This window comes from Colossoma macropomum, unplaced genomic scaffold, assembly GCF_904425465.1.
Source record: "Colossoma macropomum unplaced genomic scaffold, Colossoma_macropomum, whole genome shotgun sequence".
Lineage (NCBI taxonomy): Eukaryota > Metazoa > Chordata > Actinopteri > Characiformes > Serrasalmidae > Colossoma > Colossoma macropomum.
In genome coordinates, this window is record NW_023494795.1 from 3,163,959 (window position 1) to 3,191,013 (window position 27,055).

General features: G+C 41.0%; 1 protein-coding gene across 4 annotated transcripts in view; it reads right to left on the minus strand.

Moving 5' to 3' along the window:
• Positions 1–7,399: 7,399 nt before the first annotated feature.
• Positions 7,400–27,055, minus strand: part of hivep2a (HIVEP zinc finger 2a) — a 140,295-nt gene continuing 120,639 nt past the window's right edge. For 3 of the 4 annotated variants that reach the window (XM_036581216.1, XM_036581215.1, XM_036581213.1), the window contains 6 exons: positions 12,656–17,809; positions 12,297–12,448; positions 11,567–11,742; positions 11,213–11,314; positions 9,514–10,442; positions 8,150–8,914 (listed from right to left, as the gene is read on the minus strand). In XM_036581216.1, coding sequence (XP_036437109.1) covers positions 8,150–8,914; positions 9,514–10,442; positions 11,213–11,314; positions 11,567–11,742; positions 12,297–12,448; positions 12,656–17,527 — 6,996 coding nt within the window. In that variant the 5' untranslated portion in view covers positions 17,528–17,809. Of the gene's footprint in view, positions 8,915–9,513; positions 10,443–11,212; positions 11,315–11,566; positions 11,743–12,296; positions 12,449–12,655; positions 17,810–27,055 lie in introns of those variants that run through there. The other variant, XM_036581217.1, reaches the window with a different exon arrangement.

Consider the following 27,055-nt stretch of genomic DNA (forward strand, 5'->3'; position numbering starts at 1 on the left):
CCCAACAACACTGAACATTCTTACCAAAGTGCTTCATTACCTCTTCTTTTAACAGCACTCTGTAAGCGTTTGGGAACTGAGGAGACCGATTGTTAGTGTTTTGAAAGTGCAATGTTCTCCTGTTCTTGCTTAATATAGGATTTCAGCTGCTCCACAGTTCGGGGTCTCCTTTGTCATATTTTTTATTTCATAATGTGCCAAATGTTATCAGTGGTGACAGGTCTGGACTGCAGGCAGGTCAGTTTAGCACCAGGACTCTTTTAATACAGAGCTATGCTGTTGTGATACATGCAGAAAGTGGTTTTACATCGTCTTGCTGAAATAATCAAGGCCTTCCCTGAAAAAGACGTCGTCTGGATGGCAGCATATGTGGCCAAAACATGTACATATCGTTCAGCATTAATGGTGCCTTCGCAGATGTGCACATCACCCATGACAATAACAAGCTGAGTGGTCTTTAGCTTGGAGGATGCAGCGTCCATAATTTCCAAAAAAAAATTTACAACTTTGATTTATCGGACCACAGGACACTTTTCCACTTCAACTCAGTCCATCGTAAAGGAGCTGGGACCTAGAGAAGGTCCTGTTCAGACAGTGGTTTCCACTACAGAATCATGTCTGTTTTTAATGCAGTGCTGTCTAAAGGGCCCAAAGATCACAGCCAGCAAATACTGGTTTTTGGCCTCGTCCCTCACATACAGAGATTTCTCCAGATTCTCTGAGTCTTTTAATGATATTTTGTACCGTAGATGATGAAATCCTCAAGTTCTTTACTATTTTATGTTAAGAAACGTTATTCTTGAATTGTTGTTCTATTTGATGGTGCAGTCTTTCACAGAGTGGTGAACCCCTCCTCATCTTTACTTCTGAAGGCTCCGCCTCTCTGAGATGCTCTTTTTATACCCAGTCATGTTCCTGACCTTTTGCAAATTAACCACCAGGTGTTTTTTTTAGCATTATACTTTACCAGCCTTTTGTTGCCCCTGTCCCAACTTTTTTGGAACACGTTGTTGGCATCAAATTCAAAATGGGCAAATATTTTTCAAAGAACAAAACAAAAAAAAAATACTCAGCATTTCAACATTTGATATGTTGTCTTTGGTACAGGGTTTAAATGATTTGCACATCGATGCGTTCTGTTTTAGTGCACATTTTGTACAGCATCACAACTTTTTTGAAAATGGGGCTGTATTAAGACCTAGATTAAGTTTGCTTGTAAACTCTAATCAAACATAAAATCTCATTTCGGGCAGAATCAGATTTTTTTGCAAGGTTACGTCCTTATTTCCATGTTACAGTACCAATTAAATAACGAAAAAGTATAAAATAACATTCAGTGTACAGAAGTCTCCCAAAAGCTGCTATTACAATACTCACACAGTCAAAACAGTAAGAAAACAAATAAATAAATAAACTAGAAAGAAGACTCTCCCCCAGTGTTACCAGCAGATGGCAGCATGTATCAATGAAAATGTGTTTAGTGTTGGACTCAAGGCTGTTTAAAAGAGGAAGAGCCCTCATGCCACATAAATTCACTCTCATTATAAAACCAAATTACAGTGAAAAACAATTATTTTATATTCATAATGCAGAAAAGCAGTTGCGTACAGCAATAATACTGTATCAGTTCAACAGCTCTTTATCAGATTTTAAGAAAGCTCATGTTCCAGTGTAATGTTACAGTTGTGGACTGCAGTAGTGGTACTGTAAAATATGTGGAATAGTGTACTGAACTTACACTAATGCTCAAAAGTTGGAACCACTTGACATGTTAGCAGTTGCTGCTTTTTATTCAATAATAACTTATAGATGTTAATTACATTAACTTTGTCCTGAAAGTTATGGAATCTCAGTTGTTATGTAATTATCTACAGCTCTGTTCATTCTAGACACAAAATTGTTTCCTACTAATTAATTAAAATCTGTGATTCCATCATAATAAAATCATTTTTAGTTTTAAACATGTATTTTAAACAAATTGGTTTTATATTAATTAAAACAGTACCTTAGTACTTAGTTCTTAGTACCTCTTTCAGGTATCTCTACTCAAAATTTGCTCTATTTTTTGAGAAATTCAACTGTTTCAAAGTAAAATTTTCACTCTCAATTAAATTTTCTAAAATATCTGAAACTTACTGAAAAACTTACAATTCAAAGAAATTTTACCATTGAGTAATAATACTGATACTACTGTGAATACTTATACTAATACTAATACTAATTCTACTACTGCTAATAATAATAATAATAATAATAATAATAATAATAATAATAAAGTGTTTAATTGAAATAAAACACAGAAAACCAGAAGACAAACACAATAGTACACAAGCACACAATAAAGAAGAAGACGGGGCAAAGCTGTAATGAGGAAGCAGGATTAGCTCTGTGGTAAATTGTAGGCCGGAGAGAAAAGATGAGTTTTGAGATTAGATTTAAATATGGAGGAGAATTAAGCTGCCGGAAGAGAGTTCCAGAATCGAGAACGCTCAATCACCAAAACTATGAAGGTTGGATGGATGAACAGTTAGAAAATCAGCTGAGGACAAGCGGAGAGTGCAGGTCATGGAGAAGGAGCGAGGATGCTAAGAACTCTGGAGGAATTTTGAAGTGAATGCTTTACTTGCAGGAACCCAGTGGAGAATCTGGAGAACCATGCAACCCCCTTACCTCCTTCTTAAAACCATCATGTAAGCCTGCTCTCCACTGAGAGTCCTCCAGGCTCGTAGGAGCCTTTCTCTTAGGCTCTGTCGGCAATTGCGGGACATCCGGTCACCAGCAGAACAGGCCTTCCTACCACACTGAATAAAGCAATGTAGGAGCGCAGACAGCACATGGAAAATGTGGGCTGTGGTTTTATTTTCTTTTCCTGGCAAGAACTTCCCTGAGAAAAAAGAAAAAAGCAAAGTAAAGGGGGAATGTAAGCTGTTCCAAACATATGCTTCCCTGAAAGGGGCAACACTTTCTGTTGATCCTCCGCACTCATTTTGCAGGCAGTACACACTGTTTCATGACCTATTTTGAACCCATCTGTGGGTCCATCAAGATCCATCTGTGGATTTCGGCCAGTAAAGGTGGTAAAAAGGATTTGCAGTGGTTCCACAGACAAACCACATTTGCTTGCCTAAAGAACCTTTTGATGGATTGATCTTTAGCATATCCAGGCCCATATCCTATATTTTCCTTACACTTGATTTCTTCTCCTGAGGTGTTCTTGTAATGTTTATGTGCTTTTATGTACCAAAAATTCATTTTTTACATCAACAATTCCAGTCTTGACTTGCCCCTTTTTAATTAAGCAGGCTGTTTTTGTCACTGTGCCTTTAAGACAGATATATGTAAATGAGATTTATTCTTATTGGCTGCCCTGTATTGTACCTCATTCAAAAAGCAGTCTAGGCTAAAACATTTCCTATAACTTTAGAATGGACAGGGCTAAACTGACCTAAAACTGACCTGAATATGTGGATATATGAATATGTTTTGGGTTTTTAGTGACATCACGAAAACAAAGAGTTTTAAAGGGGCTGTTTCCCATTTATGTGGACTGCATGGAGAGCTGACTGAATGGTTTTGAAACTTGTTTATGTACCACATTAAACTTATTAAATTGAGAATAACAGAAGAAAAGTTGGTTTTTCATTATATGAAGAACCCCCACATACTTTAAATCTTTAGGAACCTTTATTTTTAAGAGTATTTCTGAGGATCCAACAAATCACAGATTATTACTCTCACATTTGGTGGATCTGTCATCACATTAAGACACACTGCTTATTGTTTATTGCGTCCTGAACCTTTAAGATACTAATAAGATACTGCGGTTCTCGTCTTTCTCTGTTTACCTTCTATGGCCTTCATTCTGGATGGCAAGCACGCTACTACTTGCCTTATAAAACAGCATGCAGTTCTTGCCCTTGCACAATCGTATTTCACAATCATAGTGTGTGGGGTGGGGTAAGAGATTTACAATGTAGAACGCTGAATAGGGAGGAATCTAGAGTTATTTTAACACTTCTAGTAACTCACACAGTGTTTAATGCCAGTTACCCCGTCATCACTGAGCAGGATTACATGTACCTTGTGACATTAAGAGTAAAAATAATAGGGTTGTGAAAGCATGAAGGCTTCATTGTATCTAGAATTAGCAATGACAGTATATTAAAACATAGTGGCTTGGATTGAAGGCAGCTAAACAGAAGAGAGATGACATGAAAAGCCAATCCAAGGTCAGTGGGGTGGTGAGTGTCTGGCTGACTGACCTTCTGGCCATCAGCTATTTCAACACAGATAAACTTGGAAAAGGATCTCTAAAGTTTGGGTGCTGCTGGTCAAATGACAATGTTGATTTTCCCAGTTAAAATAAGTTACATGTCCTCTATGGAGACATACTTTTGCACATTATAATGGATGATTATCGTTTATTTTAACATACTGAAAAAAATAATAAAATAAAATGTGGCCTGTGCATGTTCTGCCAAAATAATATCAATATTAAACACTGAAAACTCTCTTTGAGAACGTATAAGTATCTAGTGCCTTTATGTCTGCATGTTCTCGTTTCTCAGACATACATGTCATTTCCAAATACTTCTCCTTTTTTTTTTTTTTAATAAGAAGCAACGAGGCGATGTTCAAAATAAGCTGTAAAAAATACAGTTGTATGGAAAAGTTACACTCAAACTCAACCATTAAAAAGGGCCATATTAAAAAATCTCTACAAATCTGTGGGCCAGATATGGTTTTTATTTCATTTTTAATTATCATTTTGTTAGAAATCAAATAAAATAACTTATTGTAATAAAAAAATAACATTTTATATAAAACAATAAGCTACATTAGCTGCATTTACCTGTTAAACCTCTTTAAATGTAGCAGGTAAGTTTTAAAAACTATCTATTTGGTTGAACTAGACACCCGTCAGCTTTTCTTTCTGTGATGTGACCGCTGCCCCATAGACCGTTGCAGCGGGAAGGGGTCGGAGCGCACATTATGTTGCAGAGCATGCTGGGGGTTGTAGTGCATGTAGTGCAAAAAATTAATATTATTTGAATATTGAAATAATTTTGTGGGCCAGATAGGATTGTGCCACGAACCCGACATGGCCCGCAGGCCTTGTGTTTGACAGACTTAAACATGGCATTTTCTGCCAAGTTAATTGCACAATTTCTATGTATTTGCTGAGTTTAACATACTGCAAAAAATATGTATATATAAAATATAAAATGTGCCATAACTTTTGCACATATTTTCTATTTTTTCCCCCAAATATGTTGAATTCAGCAATAAACAGTGCATTAAAATTTGCAGAAGTGTGTTGTGTGTAGAGAATAACTAATTTTCACTCAGTCAACAAAACATTGATTTGAAAGGGGTGCCCAAACTTTTGCACATGGCGTATATTGTGAGCTTACTGTGAGTATATTGGGTATATTGTAAGTATATGATATGCATATCATGGTCACAGTTGTAGCAAATTTCTACAGTTAATTGCAAACTCTCCCCACACCTAAAACAAAACAAGTGCTCACAAAAAAGTGCTGTAAATACTGAGAAAAGCTGCGTGAAAATCTAGCATTTTAACCTACAACAATCACAAAAAAGGCCATGAGATCCTGGAAGGACTATCTCGTGTATAAATGTATGACTGCCAGTCAAAAGGGAACAATCTAAACCTGCTATTTAAATGTTCAGGATCAGTTAAGTACAGATTTGGGTGCATATTTGTCCAGTGCTGGCACTTTACTTGTTTCTGATTTGGGTGAAGATGTTTGCTTTAACAAACGAAAGCAGATTGTTTCAGAGATTGGTTACTACGACAAAGTGAAGCTGAGGGTAGTGAAAGGTTGCTGCTTTGAATGTGGCTTTCCTGAACATTAAAACGAAAACATCAGTAAAAACCAACAGAATAAGTGTGTCAAAGTTTACAGACAGGCCGCTGAATCTGAAGCCTTTAAAAGGGAGGGTTATAATAACACCAACGGAGAACAAACGTGGGTTGATCTAAGCAGTAAAATTCAAAAATGAATCAAATCAACCTATTTATGTCAGTTTGTATTACAGCCGAGATGAATGTACTGTATGCTACCTGCTGATCAAAACCAGTGATGGGCTAAAATTAGTCATCCAAGTGTGTTTGAGGAACTGTAGGCTCTGTAATTAGATCTCAAAACCTTCACACATGCATCACGTTAGAGCTGGAGACGGAATTTTGACAGATAAGTTTGCACACGTATTTTGGATAAAGATTTAATTTAAATGGGTTATTTGTACTAAAACAAACGTTTATCGTAATAATAGACCATTCATTCAGGAGACAACTGGAGACAATTAAAGCATCAAGGACATGCAAAGTTGTCATAGTTGTATTTATTTGAAAACAACAATCCTCAAGTTTTTTTTTGGTTGTTTTTGTTTTGTTTGTTTCTTTGTTTGTTTGTTTTTTTTTGCTTTTTTTTTAAAACCTGTATTGTCATTGTCAAAATTGGATATGATATTTCGCACTGGACATCACAAAGTTACCCATTTTTATATCTTTTTTTTTCCTTACAATGATTTGTGCTTTTGATACCTTAGGTTTTAACAACATGTTAATACAGTTAAAAGTGAATACCAGAGACTACTGACAAAAAAAATGTCCAAGGAGAAAGTTACATAGATCATATACACGTAATACAAATTACAGATATATACAGGAGAGTGCTCTGGCTCTGGACTCCAGTTCAGTTAAGGTGTTTCAACACAGACAGATTTTTCGAAAAAGCATCTGTATTTCAAAAATCCCACTGTTAAAACTGATATAGCATGGGATTCCTTTTTTCTTTCTGAAAGATTTAAGAAATATAAGGTGCATTTTAATATTGGAGTTTTCCAAATTATACAAAAAAAAATGGTTTTTGGACTGATGGCATGGCCCATGATGAACTCCTCCCATGTATGAACGTATGATTATGAGCATACAGAGTTATGGGCATTCAATATTTACATCTGCTGGAATGTTCCCCATACTAATCAATAAATCAAGTACTTCAAGCGACATGATTCACAGAAGATCAAAATACCTTTAATATTTCACGACTACTTCAGTATGCTTTGGAGGAAATGCACAAGTGGACAAGTTGATTCACTTAATGCTTGACAGTTCTACATAAAAGAGCAATGAAATCACAACTAGTGTAGCCTCTTTAGCAGACAGGAAAGAGGAGGGCACAAGCACTTGGAGCTAACTACCGTACTGTATATGGGTGTCAATCTAAAACATAAGTGCAGATATATAGTCTGTATGTATATGAGATAGAGTATAAACATATGTTTACTTAAATTATATATATATATATATATATATATATATATATATATATATATATATATATATATATATATATAATGTATATGTGTGTGTGTTCGTGTGTGTGTGTGTGTGTGTATGTATATTTCCAAGTAAAACAGGTTTACTTAGAAGTATATCAATAACATATTTCTAATATATAATGCCATTTTATAGTATATATAATTTTGCTCTAATTATGCAATAGCAAAAACCCATGCTTTACATAGAAAAGGCATCCACGACATTAAGAAAAATGTACAATTTATGAAACATGATACAATAAATAGTATTATAGAATTGCTGCTGTACACAAAAAAGCCATTTAATTTCACTCATATAAAAATATGTTTTAGTGCAACCTTACATATATTGATACTTCACATCATTCAGACCCGGGTGTCCAAAAAGACGGCAAATTGCATTTAATACAAAGCAGATACACAAAACTTGATATATTTACACGTCTTCCTGTTTCATATGCTTATAAGAATATAAGCAAAAAAAGTAAAGAAAAAGGCACACACATCTGTACATTTAAAAGTACCAGACAGAGTCCATAAGCAATTTTGGTCAGGCTCATATACAGGTATAAGTTAACATATATTCTCTGAAATTTTAAATAAGAAAGTAATCATAGTTGAAATAGCAAACCAGGTTATAAAAGGCATGCTACGCTGTACATGTACATTGAAACTATTGAATATCTAATCAGTTTGCTTGTTTAAAGACTGCTTGAGTGTGAGAGGTGACTGTATGTGTGTTTGTGTGTGTAAACGTACTGTATGAGTGTAATTTGCTGCCCCTCCCTTTTGACATTGTTCACCTGTTGTCAGTGTTGTCTTTTGTCGACTCTTTGTCTTTCTTTGTGCTGGCTGGCTTTTCGCCATGGCCCTGTTGGCCGGGCGATTTTTCCGCCGCCTCCGCGCTATACAGAGGGGATTGGCCTGCTGCGGGCGTCTTTGATGTGGCCGACACGCCACTTTCGGTGCCGGGGTGTGAGGGATGCCTGATCTCTGGGCTACTGAAGTGCTGAAGCCTGCTCGGTGCACTTTCTTGTTGGGCTGTGGGAGAATGAGACTGGTGGAACTGCTCAACAGGACCAGCCAGCTTTTCTAGAGGCTCCTCTGAAGCAATGCGTAAAGAAGCGATGGCCTTAGTGCATGTCTGGATGCTCTCCTCCTGCCTGCTTTCTTTGTCACCCAGCTCCTTGCTATCTTCTCTGGAATTCTGAGAAGACGGCGAGGGGGCTGAGGATGTAGACTTGGGGGACGCCGCCTTCTCCTGAGGTTGACTTGAATCCTCTGCACCTCCTCGACTGCTGTTGTTAGCCCCACGGCCCTCTGTGAGATGGAAGGACACCTCGCTGGTGTTGGACTCCTCTGAAGTGCTCTTCTGAAGAGGGAGACGGGTGGGGTGGGCCAGGCCTGAGACGGAGTGTACCATCTGAATGCCACCAATCGGAATCATGGGCAATGGCGTGCGGACCTGTTGCTGGGAGTGAAGGGGAAGGTGGCTAAACAGCCCCTGGCGTGCGCAGGGAGACTCGGTGCTATCTCCTTGGTGATGACAGTTCTTTCTTGGATCCTGAAAGATTGATAGTGAAGGGATTGAGTTATAACTCTGCATATAACACATTTTCAGGAAAATTCCAGTAAATATCAACATGCAGTCTTTTTGGTGTCTTTGTTGACAAAAGGTTAAGTTACAGAAATAACCACTAATAAAAAGAAACTGTGCTATTCACGTCCACTCAGAAAATATTTCTGTCTAAATGAGCCCAATTAAAAATGTCTTTTTATACACTGGGATTCTTGAAAAGAAACCACTAAAAGACGACACAGATAGAACAGCGACAAATACCAAGTTTACCTTATAGACACTGTTCATTCATCTTTTAAATGTCAGTTCAGTGGAAACAAGCAATTTTCACTGACGTGAATAATCAACCAAGTATACACAGAACATCCTGTCCAGTATCATGATGGGTAAAAACTACTACAAAATTCATGCCATATCTGAGTGTTACAATTGTCACAGAAAGTCATTGTTTTCCAGACTACAGATTCTTTCTCATTAAGGTTTTTAACACCTGAACACTTTGTACAGCTACAGTATGCCAATCATAACTATCATGATTTCAATTATTAACATGATTTAATGATATCTAAGAAATAATCACATACCATTTCTATTTCTGAGTGGCTTCTGCTCTTTTGAGCCGCTGAAATCATCTCTCCAAGTGGATGCTGGTTTAGGGTCCAAGGACCACTGTGGTGGTGAAGTCCTCTCCTGGGGGACAACGGTCTGATTATGCCCTTGTGGCGGCTCCTGGGAGACAGCTCACGCCTGGTGGAGAGGTCCCTTCCTGGAGACGTTGGCCTCCCTGCATGAGAGATGGGCGAAAGGTGGCCTCTGGAGCACAGATCCCTTCTAGGAGAAAGATCCCTTCGGTAGACATCTCTCCTGGGGGAGAGGGGCCTAAGGGGGGATGCCTCCCGTCTTGGTGACAAACGACCCCGTGGGGAAAGGTCCCGCCTTGGAGACAAGTATCTTCTACTGGGCGAGGGCTCTCGAAGAGGTGAGGAGTCACAGCCAGGCGATGACAGACGAGATGGGGAAAAGTCAAAGGAGGATGAGCTGTGTTCTGGAGACAAGCCAAAATCTTCATCCATGGAGCTAGGCACTTCCAGTCTAGTTCTGTAGTCTTCACCTAGAGCACCTTGCAGGAGTTTCTGGTATTCTGCCATCTGGGCCTCCCCAGCCTTCTCACTAGGCACGAGCTGTGTGATTTGAATACTGGGTAGGCTAGTAAAATAGCCGAAGAGAGGCTGCTTGGGGGCCGAGCCTAAAAGCTCAGACGAGCCCTCTTGGGATGCAGCAACTGCAGTGACAGAGTGTGAGGGGATGACATAGGGCTGGGGGCTTGTGCTTCGAGAGCGTGTCTTTGGTGTTGAATCACCATCATAATCGTCGTCATCTTCTTCATCCTCGTCCACCTCATCTCCGTCCTCTTCAGGCCCGTCCGAATCATCAGCGTCAGAGAACTGGTGCTTCGCCATGATTTCCAATATGCCAATCTTCCCAGGTTCCCTCTGGACCTCCTCAGTGGGATCTGAAACACACAAAACGTGAATTTTTAACAGTGCACAAAGGGTATAACAAAATTAGCATGTCTCCGTATCAAAGTGTCACATGGAATATCATGTCTTTCACATATCAATTTTTCGGGGATTTTTTTTACCCAATTGAGTCCCCACATTTAGTCATATTACAATGCTACTAGACTGGAACACTGGAGGTTTGCATATGCTTCCTTTGAAACACTTGAGGCCGGCCACTGCATCTTTTTCAATGCTGCTAATGTAACAACATTAGACAGTTGAATACACTTGGAGGAGAACGCTCACTGCCAATTCTGTCAGCTAACAGAAGCTCATGTTGGCTAGCGTTGGGCTGAGTGACTGGTGGCGAGAGTAAGTCATCTTTCTCACCTGGTGAAAGTGAGGCCAATTATGCTCTCTTGGACTTCTGGCCTTGGATGTCTGAGGTATCGCCTGGGATCTTGCAATTCCAGTATCCCAGTTTATAACTTGCATTCTCCCCACAGTGGGGCCGACACTTAAATGCGTGCATGGTAGCCAAAATTATTTAACTGGACTGAAGAGGGCACTAGGATTCTTTCCCACTCTGCTTGAATTGATGTGTTTCAAATGGGAACATTTATTGCAGATTTTAATTTGGGCGTTTTATATAAAACCTGGCAGTGGCTGAGCTTCTTTTTTCATTAAGCTAATAGTCCTGCACTATTGCAATGTGCAAGGCACAGTATTTATCACATTATTGGCTGCTCTCAACATAATGTGCTCAGTGACTGATTCATACCAGTTTCCTCTGCGTCCGCATCATCCACAGATGTCTCTGACACCCCCAGCTCCAAGCACTTCTTCATGTGGGCCTTTGACTTCATGTGTTTTGTTAGGTTTCCTGAAACCACAGTTGAAGAGTTTTAAAGGACTGCCTTGGATTGGGCAAGGAGACGTCTGGCCTTCCAATTTAACAACATTTAATGGGAATTAAAGTTCACCTTGCTTCTGCAGACGAATGTCTGTACAAATGTCTGCATTTCTAACTTAAACATTTTTGCTGCAGTCCATGTCTTCCTTTAAACTATCAAGTTTGGTTTGATCCTAGACATTTTCATATATGCAGTTAATAAAAATGAAAGAGGAAACCCACCTTTTGTTTTAAAAGCAAAGTTGCAGAACTTGCAGACATATGGCCTGACATCAGTGTGTGTGCGAATATGTTTCTTCAACATGCTTGGCTTCTTACAGCGGATCCCACACTCCTCACAGATGTATTTCCCTCGACCTCGGCCTCGCACGTAAACATAGTCCTCATTGGATTTGTACCTAAAATTAAAACATGACTTATTAACATTATAAGGTGGCTTCATGTACGTAAGTGAATGTTTATAGGAGCTAATTTCACGCACATCATTAAGACTCCTTTATATCATTAAGACTTGTTTTTATAACAAAGGAACCCAACTCTTATTCCAAGCTCAACTGATTTAAATATAAACATTTGCACAGCTGCCTTAATGCAAGAGTCCACGTTGACCTTTCATGGTTATAAATTCAGATACTTTATATTTTATGTGAAATGCATAGTCAAAATATTTCCAAAATACAGCAAAATATACTGCCGAACAGATTTCTTCAGTGACGACGAATCTTTTCATGTTAAATCAATGTCTTTTTATGGCGTTCTACACTTTTTAATCTCATGTTTGAGGTGCTACAAATTAAAAATGTACAATAATGTTTTAATGGGAATACCATTTCTAAGCTGCAATGTGTGCCTCACAGCATTAATATTTAATTAATTTTCCAAAGAGAGAGCCAAACTCAAACCAAATGCATGCAGTTGGATACTCTGGATATCGACACACATTTCCACATACCCTCCTTCAAAGATTTTAATGCGAGTGGGTTCATGCTGCTTTGAGGAAGCCTCTTTCTCTCCATGGTCTTCTTTCCCTCTGTCTCTTGAGTTCACCCCCTTCATTTTCTTCCCAAACTTGCCAACATCCAGCTGCATGAGCTCTGGCTTCATCTAAAAATGTAAACAAAATGTAGAATATGTAGCCGAATTCTAAACATAAGAGAACATAAGTGAAATAGACATGAACTCGCAAAAATGTCCACAAGTCAAACTGTGTGCTCACTGGACATTATAAACATTCATATTAATCCAAAAAAATGTTTACTTTGATTTGATTATTGGTTTAACTTTGATTTGTATTCAATAAAGACGTATTACCTGTTCAAGGTTCTGCTTCCACAGCAGGGATGAAACGAGTTTTCCAGTCCCTGGTTGATACATAGCAGCCATTGTATAAGTTTCTGTGTTCCTCCTCTGTTTAGAACGGAGCAATGCCAGGGTTGCCTTGGTGCTGAGACTGAGTGGGTTAGGATTATAGGAGCTGACACACCAAGAGCCATAAACAGAGGTTAAAGGAGTTGTCTGAGCATAGTTTGGCTTGGTGTAATTGAGGAAGCACCAGCTGACGCTTGTTGTCGTGCGAAGGCTCGGAAACTGAAAGAACTGCTGAACATCTGCCAGATCAGTGAGCAAAAGAGTGCTCCCAACCACACCGCCACTCTGACTAGCAGCAAGTTGAACCAGCATGTTTACAGGGATCTTACTGCCCATGGTCTGCTTTAGCTCTTCTTGAGTATCACTTGAAGAGACCATTGACTGTGGGCTTGAGCTCGCCTCTGGAGTGGAATCGTCTACATCAAGCTCCTCTGGGGACTCTGCTCTTTTAGAAGTATTGGTAACAATTTGGAGAGGTGGGGTGAAGCTCTCTGCGGGCGGCACATCAGGTAAATGAGATGCACAGGGGCGCACAGGGAACTTAGATGGTGGAAAATTAGCTGGTGGAGATGAGGACATCCTCTCCTGATCATCTACTGAGTCGTCTCTCTTTAAAAGATCAGACTGTGGAGATGCGTCACTATCTTTCGATGCGCTTGAGTTACTCAGCTCTACCGCACTTAGCTCTTTTACTATTTGGCCATACATCTTTTCTTCCTTGACCCGTTTTTGCTGTTTGGTCTCAATAAAGAGTTCAAGACTACTGGCTGGGGACAGCATTCTCTTACTCCCTCCAATATTGGAGGAGGCATCTGTAGTTGAGATAGTTCCTGATGTCAAAGACAAAGGTATGCCTGTATTCAGTCTCCCAGGTAATGGTTCTGGAACTTTCCAAAGTGGATATTGCAAAGATGTTTCTGAATGGCCTAATATCTTGGATAAATTGAAGCCTATAGGGTGTTTTGAGGACATGCCCAGAGAACCAGTAGATGCATTGTCTGAGCATATTATTCTGACAGATGTACTGCTCTGAGCATGAGTAGCAAGAATCTGTGAAACACTTGTGTACATAACACTACCATACGATGGCACATTTGTTTGGATCCTAACAGGGACCATCATTCCAGGGAGTGATGACTGTGAACCTACATTCTGAGTGGCAAAGACTGGCTGAACTTGTTGTAAGAAAACTGAGCTTGTTGTGAGCACCTTTGATGAGAAAGCTCCAACATTCTGTGGAGAGGCTCTTAAGAGATATGGATAACTTTGACTTGCTCCATCAATCTTTATGTCACTTTGCCCCTGGATTTGATGAATGGGTTGGTGAGATTTCTGTAGCATTGGCTGCATATTTGGCTGTCTGATATGTAGTTTTGGTAGCTGATGTGTTTGGAAAGACACATGCTGTTTGGGCCGTTGTGTTGATTCAGGATGCCAGAACACTGTCTGAAATGGCAAAAAGGCAGATGATGCCAAGCTACTCTGAAGTGAGGTCTGCATTACATCCTGGCCCATGTGCTCATGTACTGAAGCCTCGCTGTCTGATGACAGTTGCCCAGGCAAGTGAGGGGACTTCTGCAGTAGGTCTTCTGATTGGCTGTCTTCACTGATGCTCTGCTGCAACAACTGATGTGATCCAAGAACAGGCTGGCCACTTCTTTTGGGTCTTCCTAGGTCACTGCCAACTGCAGAGTGAGATGAGGTGCCCTGCCAAGATGACGGTGACCCGTGTGGATCAGAATGCTCCTGCTTGATGTTCAACTCAGAACCTTGCTCTTGAAGTACAACTTCAGGGTACACACTTAGAGATGCCTGTCTAACTAGGTATCCACGTCTGCGTTCCTTCATGGCTGATGCACTGGCGTATACCTCCCCTTGTCTTGAAGATGTTGAAAGACTTCCATAATCAAATGACTTGCTACGAATTTCTGGTACCTCAGTAGGCAAAGCGCAAGGTGCTTGTTCCGATGAAGAGCGCCGCATCTCCTTGTGATGATGGCCTGGTATTGACAGAGAATGACCACTCCCTGGTACAGTTAAAAATTCGGATTGTTTACTAAACTCATCTTGCTTAGTTGGTGAGACAGATTTCATGCTTTCTTCTCTATCAAAAGACATTGAGAAACTTGAGCTATGGGACAGGTTGCTCTCTTGACTTGGACTCCTTGAAAGACTGGTGCAAGTAGACTCAAAGCTTGATTCCCCAGATGAGTGCTCCATATCTGCAAGACGCAGACGTTTTTTCTTTGGGGGCAATTTTTCTGCCGGGAGTTGGGAAAGAGTCTCACTCCGTTGTGGCCACTGAAATTCTTCCACGTGTTTCTCCGGTTCTTTAGGTGGCGCCTCCGGTTCTTTTTCAGGCTTATCAGGTTCTTCTGTTACCCTGATTTCAGGCACTTGAATGTTGGGTTGCCGTACTAGTTTGTGAGGCATGTGATATTGCTGGCTAGATGCAGAAGATGCTAATTCACTGTCACTCTGTTGCTGATGTTCCATGCTTTCAGATCTCAGAAGAGAATCAGGACTCTGCACATCTTCAATGTTCTCTGTATCAGATTGTTCAGAGAGTTGACCAGTTGGTTTTTCTGGCTGGTAAGATGGATGTTCAATTGACTCTGACTTTTCAAACGAGTTAGGCCTGCTAAGTGAGTTAGTATGTTGAATAACAGATATAACATTGCCAACGGCCTTTCTGTCAGGATCTTGAACAAGCACCACCTCCTCTGGACATACACTGGTACCTTTATCAAAACTTTCTGATGGGCTATAGCCACTGTACATAGATCCTTTACCTGTTGGAGTAGCCCTTGAAGATTCTTGGCTTCCTGGTTTTAGATCATAGTCTCCAACTGTTTCAACAGAACCACTTTGACTGTCATCATACTGCCCAGCACAATCCTCCTCGTCACCAACACTCTTTTCTTTACGCCGTTTTCTAGTGGTCAACTCTGACATTCCAACCTTCGTACCATAGGTGCCATATGCTGTGCGTATTTCTGGACAAGCGAGCTCTGATCCTGAACCTTTGACCTCAGACATCAACAGACCTCTCTCGCTCACTTTCAGTGCCGGGCCTGTTATCTTTCCATAATTGTCAGATTCCCCATGCTCAAAGGCGGCCTGCCTCCTAAGCCTCCTTAGACCGGCTGCTCCTGGATAAAATACGTCATCTGGAGACATCATCTCATCAAACGAGTGGCTCCCTCTCAGGCCTGGTGGAACATTTAGGTTGGTTGGGGAAGGTGTGGGCATTGAGTTACTTCTTATGAGTGTCCCTGATTCAGAAGGAGCCTCTAGGAGACCTGCATTGCTTTGGCAAGGGCCTCCGGGATACAGCTTAGGGTCGCAGCCTGCAACCATGTGTGATTCTGCAGAACCTCCTCTGAAAAATATGTGATCCTCTGATATCTTTCCCATGTCCAGCTCCATCATGGCACAAGACTTGTTGTGTGGGTCCTGACTGGCAGAAGCAGCCATGCTCACTGTAATGGCCTGTCTAGATCTGGAGTTAGGCCTGTAATACCAAGTTCTTCCAAACATTATCTCCTCATATGACTTTGCATTCGTGTTAGGTGGGCTAATCTGCTGTTCAGCACTCTCTGAGCGAGAAAAATAGCCAGAATCTGTGCTGCCTTTGCTGTGCGGACTCAAGAGATTCAGAGACTGTTCTGAGTCCTGGCCCTTTTTCTCATTTAGCCTTAAAGCAAGCCTCTGTTTAATAGTATGTGACTCATCTCCTCGGATCAGTTGTCCTCCAATGTGAGATCCCTTCATTTCTGTGAATGGAGTACACTCTATGGTTGTTGATGGAAGCCCCTGTTTTGGGACAATTAAGAGAGGCACTTTCATAGACGCCATGGCCAGCTCTTCCGCTGAGTCTGCATATGCTGGTTCTCCACCCTTTTCCATTGTGCTTTTGTCAGACTCAAATGATATCTGGGGTACTGGGCTACTTTTGTTTGGGTACATCGCCACATCTGCGGTTTCTTCATCAGTGTCAGTACTTTGCTCTCCATCAGAATGTACCTCTGCCTCACCAACTGACGATGCCTGATCAATGTCTGTGCGAGTAGCCAGCTCAGAGAATGGAACAAGTCCTGCTTTAATAGCATGAGCATGAGACTTTCTATGCTTATACAAATTGCTCTTGGTTTTGAATGAAAAACCACAGGGGCCACAAGGATAGGGACGTTCCCCTGTGTGCGACCGGATGTGTTTTTTAAGCACACTGGGCTTAGCGCATGCCCTTCCACAGTATTGGCAAATGTACTTCCCTGGCTTCTTAGGTTTCTGTTCCTTCTTGTGTCCTTCTTCTTGTTGTTCAGAGCCTGATTGGGAATACTGGCCAAAAGCACTAGGTAAACTCGGAGACTTCTGACGGGGAAAGACTCCGTGAGAGCGCGAGTGCACAGGAAACATATCATCCGGTGGCAGCGACTGCAATTGTCCTGGGAATGGCCAAGCATGGGCCTCCAAACCAGGCTGTGGCTTAGTACCAGTCAGAAAAGGCTTCTGCATGGGCTGCTGTGGGTATGAATGTGGTAACTGGAAGGAGTAAGACCGGGGAAAGAACTGACTTTCTTGAGATGACTGAGACACTGCATTTAAAAGCAACTTTCCAGAGCCTGCGATACCTGTCCCACTGGCACCACTCTGGAGATTTTCATGGTGCAAATGTCTTTTACCCTCCGATTCTGCATAAATGCTTCTTTTTGTACCAGTAGAGGGCTCAGAAACCCATTTTCTCTGTAAAGGGTTCTTCTCACGTGGTTCCTTGCTGCATTTTTGGCTGGCATCTGTTCCACGTGGCTCCATTTTTTGCTGTATTTCAACTGGGTTCCTCAAGGTGCCGTTCGTTAAATTGCATTCAAGTATGTAGTCATGCCAGATGATTTACTAACAAAGACATCTACAGAAAAAGTCCTCCATTTCCATTTCTTGAGACTCGCTCCACATTTGAATTTCCAAAATGTGTTTTTACAATCATCAACCCACTTCCTTTCCATCAATCACTCTTTTGGCATGGTTATATTCATTATCTTCTCGCTTCATTCAAGTTCTGTTGCCTTCCTCTTCTCTTGAATGTCCTCTAATTATCTGTAAGAGACACAGAAAGAAGAAAAAGATTGTCTTAAATATAGTTAAGTTACACAAAGTATACACTTTATACTTTTAGTATAAAGTACAAAATATTTTTCATTAACTGTGCATAAATATCATACTTTACACAAGCACTAAAAAGAGAAGTAATGATCTGGTCTAATGAGCATGTTGAGAATCTTCAATGAACTGAAACAGGAGCTACCACCCTCCCTCAATCCATGAGTCATCATTAACAACCATGCCCACTCAGTTCCTAAAAAGACACAAGTGTGTAAAAATAGCCTGTGGAACGCAAGTGACGTTCAACGTCATGTGTGCGTGGGCGTCTAAAGGGCAAGCTATGAAGAAACTACTGCCATTTTTTCTTCCTTTGTTGCTTTTTTATTTAGCATTCTGTTGTCACATGCATATACATTATAAAAGAAGAGACAAATGTGGCTGAAGCACAATCAACTATAAAGCTTCAAATTACAACAAAATTTAAATACAATCACAAGTGAATTTAGTGTTTGTGAAGATAAGATGCTGAACATGTTCTCTGTGTATTGTACTTCCTGATCTTAGACTCGATTGCAACAGACAGAGCTGCCTGAGTGTGAGTGAGGAAACTGTGTGACGTTGATGTCTGGAAGCCAGTGTGAGCACTAAAAATAGCAGGGCAGAAAAGCCACTGGTATTTATAGCACCTGAAACATTAACTTTTGGTTCGTTTTGTTTTCATTTTCTTCCATGCCTGACATAGGAAAATATGCATTCACCAACCAAGACAAATCATGAGTTTGAGGCACGAGGGCGAATGTTTTTACTGCACAAAGGCTTGGTACATTTTTATGTACCGATATTCGCTATGCAGGTTGACGCAATGTTTATGATAAGGGCTATAAAAAGACACAGAATGTCCTAAGGTAATGTTCATTTTCAACACTCTTCCAACCCGACACTGAAAGGTCATGTTTGTGCGCAAGACAAATTAGAATACCATGACAAAAGGATGTGGCTGGAGAAATATATGCACATATATCCTTTTCACATTGTCATGATCAGCAGTTGTACGCTTTCTCTTTAAGACTGACATCTCGGCAATCTTGGAGACCAATTAAAATGGCCTTGGATCGATTTTATTTCTGGTTTCAAGTTAAAATGGTATAGACCAAGTGTGGACATCAGTGCTACAGGGGTCATATAATGCATATGTAAAAGCCAGTTCCATTCTACTAAAGGAAGAAAGAGCTGTCTGACTAAACCGCTCTCTTTTGGATTATACTGTACAAATATACCTCATCTTCTCCCAAAGCCAGGCATTATTTAGCTGCTGCCAATTTGGAAGAATATGGAAAATTCTAATGGAAACATACAAAATACAGCTCATCACCTAAAAATGTCAACATTCTGTCCTGTCTAAATGTAGACAGCCTTATTTTTAGTTTGCATCATCTTGTCTTTATTTCTCAAGCTATTTATAAGAAGAATTTCACAAATTTTCTGCATAATTGTCTTGTTGAGATGACAAAGCAATTGAACGTGGTTTGATGTAAAATGATTAATTGTAGAGAAACTTACAGCTCTAGATATCAAAAACAAGCAGTAAACCTACATGTATCTTCTGAGCTTTCAGATGTTATATACACTGATCAGGCATAGCATTATGACCACCTCCTTGTTTCTACGCTCATTGTCCATTTTATCAGCTCCACTTACTATATAGGTGCACTTTGTAGTTCTACAGTTACAGACTGTAGTCCATCTGTTTCTCTGATACTTTGTTAGCCCCCTTTTACCCTGTTCTTCAGTGGTCAGGACCCCCATGGACCCTCACAGAGCAGGTACTATTTGGGTGGTGGATCTTTCTCAGCACTGCAGTAACACTGACGTGGTGGTGGTGTGTTAGTGTGTGTTGCGCTGATATGAGTGGATCAGACACAGCAGTGCTGCTGGAGTTTTTAAACACTGTGTCCACTCACTGTCCACTCTATTAGACACTCCTACCCTGTCAGTCCACCTTGTAGAGATGATAGCTCATCTGCTGCTGCACAGTTTGTGTTGGTCATCCTCTAGTCCTTCATCAGTGGTCACAGGACGCTGCCCACAGGACGCTGTTGGCTGGATATTTTTGGTTGGTGGACTATTCTCAGTCCAGCAGTGACACTGAGGTGTTTAAAACTCCAGCAGCACTGCTGTGTCTGATCCACTCGTACCAGCACGACACACACTAACACACCACCACCACGTCAGTGTTACTGCAGTGCTGAGAAAGATCCACCACCCAAATAGTACCTGCTCTGTGAGGGTCCATGGGGGTCCTGACCACTGAAGAACAGGGTAAAAGGGGGCTAACAAAGTATCAGAGAAACAGATGGACTACAGTCTGTAACTGTAGAACTACAAAGTGCACCTATATAGTAAGTGGAGCCGATAAAATGGACATATGGATGGTCATAATGTTATGCCTGATCGGTGTATGTTCTATATTTTATATCACGCCAATTATAAAATAGTGGTAAATTCCAAAAAATATGTTTCCAATGGGCATTATTTTGCCTTACAACACCCTGCATGTGTATCTCCACCTTGCATGTACCTCTGTGCTTTGCAAGTGTTTTAAAAACACATTTAAAGCCAAAATCTTATCTCAAAACTATCATCTCAGGCATTGGGCAATGTATGAGTGATTAATAGCCCTTAGAGGTGTAACACTCCACCATGAGGCATTTCACATCTAACCACTCCTCATGACTTTGTTTCCATCTTGATGTTTTAAGTATGCAGAAATGTCGATAAATCAAAGGAAATTCCCCTTCAAAAGTGACCTCTACCGGTTTTCCTCAGTGAAACAAAGGTCAGGTGATGCTTCCAAGAGTGATGGTGCCAGCTCAGAGGCAACATGGCCTAGAGCTAGAAGAGGGTGATGTACGAAGGCCAGAAGCAGTTTCATATATCACACTTAATGGCAAGCCGGACCTGCTGCTGCTGCAAATCATCCACATACGAAAGTGTCTCCTTCTGTTAATTAATCTGTCTAGCTTGGCGTCCCGATTGGACGGGGGCATGGATACAGGGCCCCTTCTCTGATAAATGCAAGGCCTTTCCCCATCAACACTAGAATGACTGATGCCACCGGAGCAAGACACCAATCTCCCTCCCCTTCAACACGGCTCATGACATTGAGACAGTCAGTGATATCAAGTCTTAAAACCTCTCATGTAATTCATCTGCCCCATGTATTGCATAAGATAAGAGGTTTTAAGTTGAGAGATAACTTCTGAATGGATTGCATAACCTTTTCTACAGAAACACGTTTTTTATTTTTCTTTTTGAGGCAAAAATACATCCGGACACATACTTTTATTTTGAGCTGAGAGGAAGAGTTCTCGATATGAGTATGCATGAGTAGAATATACACACTGTCAAGAGGATAAGGGCAGACATCCCACACAGAGCGCTGCCTCCATTCACAGCATACTTACTGTATCCCTGAATAGGATGACTAAGTGAAATTACATAAACGCAAAAGAATACAATATATAACGTGTGGACTCTATACCACCCTGACGTAGACATATGCATGGCCACTGCACTTCTGAGCACTATTTTCATGCAACATCATCAGTACAGTAGCTTTGAGATCAGCTACATATTTATTGCACTTATGGTATCAGTGCCTGATCATTCTGGTGTGTGTGGGTTTCTTTGGTTTTAGAATATCACAGATATCTCCCCACACATGCAGCTCAGCCCAACACACGTCAACCTCTTAAGCTTTCCTAGCAGGAGGGTTATGAAACATGTTTGAGTCCGAACATCCCTGTGATGACTGCATGAGTGAGATCTACGAGCTGCTGTGTATTGCAGTGCCCCTAGTGTAGGAGGTGGTTACCCTGGAGCGCCAACCGGTCCTCCGCATTGACGTACAGAGCCATTGTGATTGAGGGAAGAAAGCAGTGTTATTTTTTACAAGAGCACTCGCATCAACGTACCAATATTCCTCCTAACTTTATTCAAGGATAAGGTATTTTACAGATTCACCACCAGATCCCAGTGAAGAGATTAAGGGTGCGTTTACATCTGTAGTTCGGTGCCCTTGATCTGGACCGATATAGAAAATTATGCACTGTCCTATTTTAATTCTAGTTGGCTTAAGCCTTGGGTTCTTTACACGACTTTCAAAGTCTGAACAGATTCTAAAAGACTGGGTGTCTTACACTGTCAGACTGGTTTTTACAGACTTTCTTTGGGCGACCGAAACACTGGGGACCCACACTAAATGATTAGAGATCACACACAACTTTTCACCTGCTGCTGAACTGAACGGAACTCACTGAACTCAAGCAATCTCGCGTGAACTCTCGCGAACTCTCGCGTTGTCCCGTTAATAGAAGAAGCAAATAAACAAAGGTGGAGCTGCTGCTGCTCATTTCTCTGCCGTTTGCGCTGATGTAGTAAAGAAGCAGCAGGTAAACATGTTTAAGTGGATCATGGATTTAAATGTGATCAGTTTGGTATTTTTAGAGTTTTAAACCTACATAAACTCAATTGTGCCTTAAACTCAGCTCATTAAAAAGCTTCGCTCTACACATCAGAGACTTTTCGCCCTTGTTCTTTGTTTACTTGCTGTATTTTCTTCTTACACGGCCTCAGTTTTCATCGGCTGTCCATTCAGATTGAGTCGTTGACCAGTTTACACTAGATTTCACTCAGAGTCGGGTCAAAAAATCAAACGTTTGATAAACTCCAACTGGTCTGAAATGCGATCAAGAGGCCAAAAATCTGAGTCTGTGCCCCTCGCACATGACTCGACTCTCTCTCTGACTGTCGACTCCGACAAACAATACTAACTGTGTTAGTGTGTGTTGCGCTGGTATGAGTGGATCAGACACAGCAGTGCTGCTGGAGTTTTCAAACACCTCAGTGTCACTGCTGGACCGAGAATAGTCCACCAACCAAAAATATCCAGCCAACAGCGTCCTGTGACCACTGATGAAGGACTAGAGGATGACCAACACAAACTGTGCAGCAGCAGATGAGCTATCGTCTCTGACTTGACATCTACAAGGTGGACTGACAAGGTAGGAGTGTCTAATAGAATGGACAGTGAGTGGACACAAAGAATTCCAGCAGCACTGCTGTGTCTGATCCACTTGCACCTGCGCAACACACACCACCACGTCAGTGTCACAGTAGTGCTGAGAATGACCCACCACCCAAATAGCACCTTCTCTGTGGTAGTTTTGTGAGGATCCTGACCATTAAAGAACAGGGTAAAGATGGAATGGACTATAGTCTGTAATTGTAGAACTACAAAATACACCTGTATGTTAAGTGGAGCTGATAAAACGGACAATAAATGTAGACACAATGTAGGTGTACCTAATAAAGTGCCCAGCGAGTGTATTTATTATTCTAAATCAACCTGCCAAGCGTGAATATGCGTGTTCTGGTTCTATGGTCAATAAATGCACACTGTCATTATGTCACATTCTAAATCATTTATCCTCTCACAAAGTAAAAAGGCACTTTAAAAAAGATCCTATAACTTTTAAAGCCATAATGGACCACAGTGCTTTGCTTTATTTGCTGAGAGTTCACTGCAGGACACCACAAAGACTGAAAATAAACTAACAAATAAGAACAAAATAAAACAGAAGCGGGCCCGGAAAAATGCACACCTTTTGCCAAAGTACGTTCTTTAACACTTCTATCATCGGTTGCCTGGCTGTTCTGCACTTGCCAGTCAGACAGCTATAGCCATAAACAAATAGAAGTAATTCAATCAACTCTGCCTGTTTCCAGTTCCCTTCACCATCAAAGAGTAGCTGAGCTATTCAAAGGCCTATGGTGTTATGATACATTGGTATGTATGATATCAGCACCTGGCTGTTTTTGCACGCTTTAAATCAGACAAGCGCACAGGCTTTTGCATGTACAAGCTGACTGGATGAAGATGGTGTTACAGCATCACACAGTTATACTTTTTAACATTAAGACGCCAAAAGGGGTTCTTAGGAGCAAAATCTGAGGAAGACCACTTCTGGCTCCCCAAATGGACGGTTCCTTTATTAACTTTTTAAAAAAATTATTTCAGATGCTTTAGTAAATCTATTTTTGTAGGTTAACTGTGGCTATTCTGGGATGGCTCTTTCCTTTCTGATGAGCTGATCAATACGTAAATAAACCAATGTCAATTTCGCTTTTTAACACTGGCCCTGCAAGTCCAGCGAAAATGGTGCTTACTGTTGTTTCACGTCTGAATCAAATCACATTTATTGTCACATCACATTTACACAGGTGTGAAGGTGAGTGAAAGTCTCAGGTGTGTAGCCCCCTTTGTAGAACTTAAATACAAAAATAATAATAAAAAAAGAAATATATATATATATATACACACATTTAACTAAGGCCCAATTCCATTTCACCCTTCGCCCCTACCACTTAACCCTTAGCCCTCTGTTTTGCGTGTTCACGTCTAGGGTTAGGGTGTCCCAGTTCTTGTTGAGATAGAGGGGTAGGGTGAAGTGTTAGGGCCACATCGCCCTCCAAACTGATGTTTTTCAAAGACTCCAAACAGAGAGATATGAGAAAAAATGAAAAACCGGCAAGTTGGCTGAAAAAGAGACCAAAGAAACACACAAATGTGAGAATTCTGAAACAAAAATCTGGTGAATATCTGACTTCAACTTCATATCACTGAAGAATTAGGGGTGGGCGATAATAAATAATTGCCCCCCTCTTTGAAGGCATATGATGCCCTAAATGTAACTAAAGCCCAGCAGTGAGGAGCTGAACTTTACCCTCCTCTGCTGTCACTGCAGACAGGCTGGGTCGCCTACAGAGCAGCGCTAGTAGCTGTTAATGAAGTAATGTTGTTTTTTTTTTTTTAATTTGAGGGTCCCAATTCATAGGGCAATATTTCAACCACCATCCCTTGTAACTCAGTTCCAAAAATAAGGGGTAAGGGTAAAAAGAAGAAATGGGATTGGGCCTAAATATATACACATAGCCCTGCGATAGACTGGCGACCTGTTCAAGGTGTATCTTGCCTTCTGCCCAATGACTGCTGGGATAGGCTCCAGCTCCCCCATGACCCAGAAGGATAAGTGGATTAGAAAATGTGTGTGTGTGTGTGTTTGTGTATACACATATACATAATATACACATTAATGTACACTAATATTGCACTATTTTCCAATGTCCAGTTTTGCACAGTTATATAAGCTATGATATGTACAGTTTTACACATTACCATGTTTGCAATTTGTGAGTCAGAGGTAGATAAACGAGACTCAGGGCACACAGAAGCTAGAATACTGATATGTACATATCCAGATTATACAAGATATGGACAGATGTGCAAGATGTCCATCTATATGTGCAGGTATAGATCTGCTAGACTGAAGTTACAGTGAGATCACAGTGAGTCTGTTAGAGGTGTGGATGCAGTGTGGATTGTCTATGGAGATCATCATGATGATCGAGTGTTTCTACAAGGCTAAACAATGGTTTCTTACTTCCCAGCTTTTTGTTTGAAATTTCTATTCCACGTTAAATGGCGCAGCAGTTACATCAGGGCACCCGTACAGCGCCTGAAAGTAAGTGCTGCACTATTTAAGGTAGAAAAAGAAATAAAATGCTTCATCATATTTGCGTCCTGCACAATCTGGCCTCCAACTATGAGACACGAAACTCATACCTGAGGAACAATTTCAACCGGTTTACCAAATTTATCTCTACATCTCCTACTAAAAGGTACTGTATCAACTGAAGGTTTTATCTAGGACCATGAGCCTAAGCCAAGAAGCATTTCATTTTAAGAGTGAAGGTCTTCTGTCCCCGTTTGCACAGCACAGCAGAGCCTGAATAATCTAACCACATACTAATAGTTTCCATTCAATAATTATTAAGTTTATGGTAACAAAGTCCTCTTCACAGATCCAAATTTCTCCTCACCTCTGGAAGGTGCACGTTTTGTTGTGGTGAGCTATTGGGTTTGTGGACCTGAGCTCGTTTGCATGCCTCAAGAGAAGAAATACTGACCTGAGGAGACTTTGCAAGACAGAGAGAGAGAGCCGGGCTGATTTTTCCTACATTCATGGTCCAAGTATTCCAGCTCATTAGTGATGGAGACAACTTTTACAATTCCAACTGGCTTTATCAACTGGCATGGAGCAGCAGAGTGAGTGAGTCTGAAAATAGATTGAGGTAAGGATCCCACAATGAAGTATTGTGTTTTCTAATACACCTGGCACGTTTCTTTTCTCACCAATTATTCAAGCCCACTCTGCGAAGACAGCGCGAGCTCAATATCATTTTGTCTTGGGGGACCCTAACGGTGCAGAGGGAAAGCGGTGGCGCTCACAAAATTTCCAAAAGACAAAACCCCTGAATAATGACCCACTGACGCTATCCTCATATCACCTCCCTTTTCTTTTGCTCAGAACTTTCTTTCTTTGCAGTTTGTCTTGCCTCCTCATGGAAGATTTGTCTTTTGCTCACCCAGCAACTTTCTGCGGGGAGCTTTTTTTGGCCTGCGTTAGCAGGTCTGGGGGATGTATCGCCCCAGAATGTGTGCAAGTCAGCCCCCTGGTGTCCCACTGACTCCTCATTAGGCCCCCAAAGATGAAGTACAGGCTGACCCCTTTGGCTAAGCTCGGCAAGCATCGCGGGTGAGAGGCCAACGCGAAAAGGCGAGTCTGCTCAAATCGTGTCCAGATGGTCAGCATGCTGAAGAAATGTGATTCAGTATACTTGATTCAAATGTGTGTATGTGAATCGCACACGAACAGAATATACAGTACTGCGCAAATATCAGAGGCCATTTAATGTCCAGTCAAAACTGGGGGTGCACGTTATTTGTTTTTCTATGTCCAATTTCTTTATTGCAGCTTCCTGTGTTTCTGCAGGGATATTGTTCCACACCTCCAAATTAAGTCTTAGAAGTTGGTTTCATTTTCTGCTTTTCATGAATCAAAAATAATCCCAAACATAATTTGATGTTGGTGTCTGGGCTCTGGGGCAGTCAGTGCACTGCTCTTTTATTTTCTCTTGGCTTCTTTAATCTACACATCCTTTCAGACCCATGGTGCTGAGTTGTGGAAGGATGGACAGAAACACCTGTGGATATTTTTAGATCAGAAGCAAGAGAGTAGCTTAATTTTCTCCTGTCTTCAAAGATCGAATGGTGACAGTTTTGGTGGTCTATCAAGTCTTGAACATTTATTTATATATCATTTATACAACTTTCTTTTA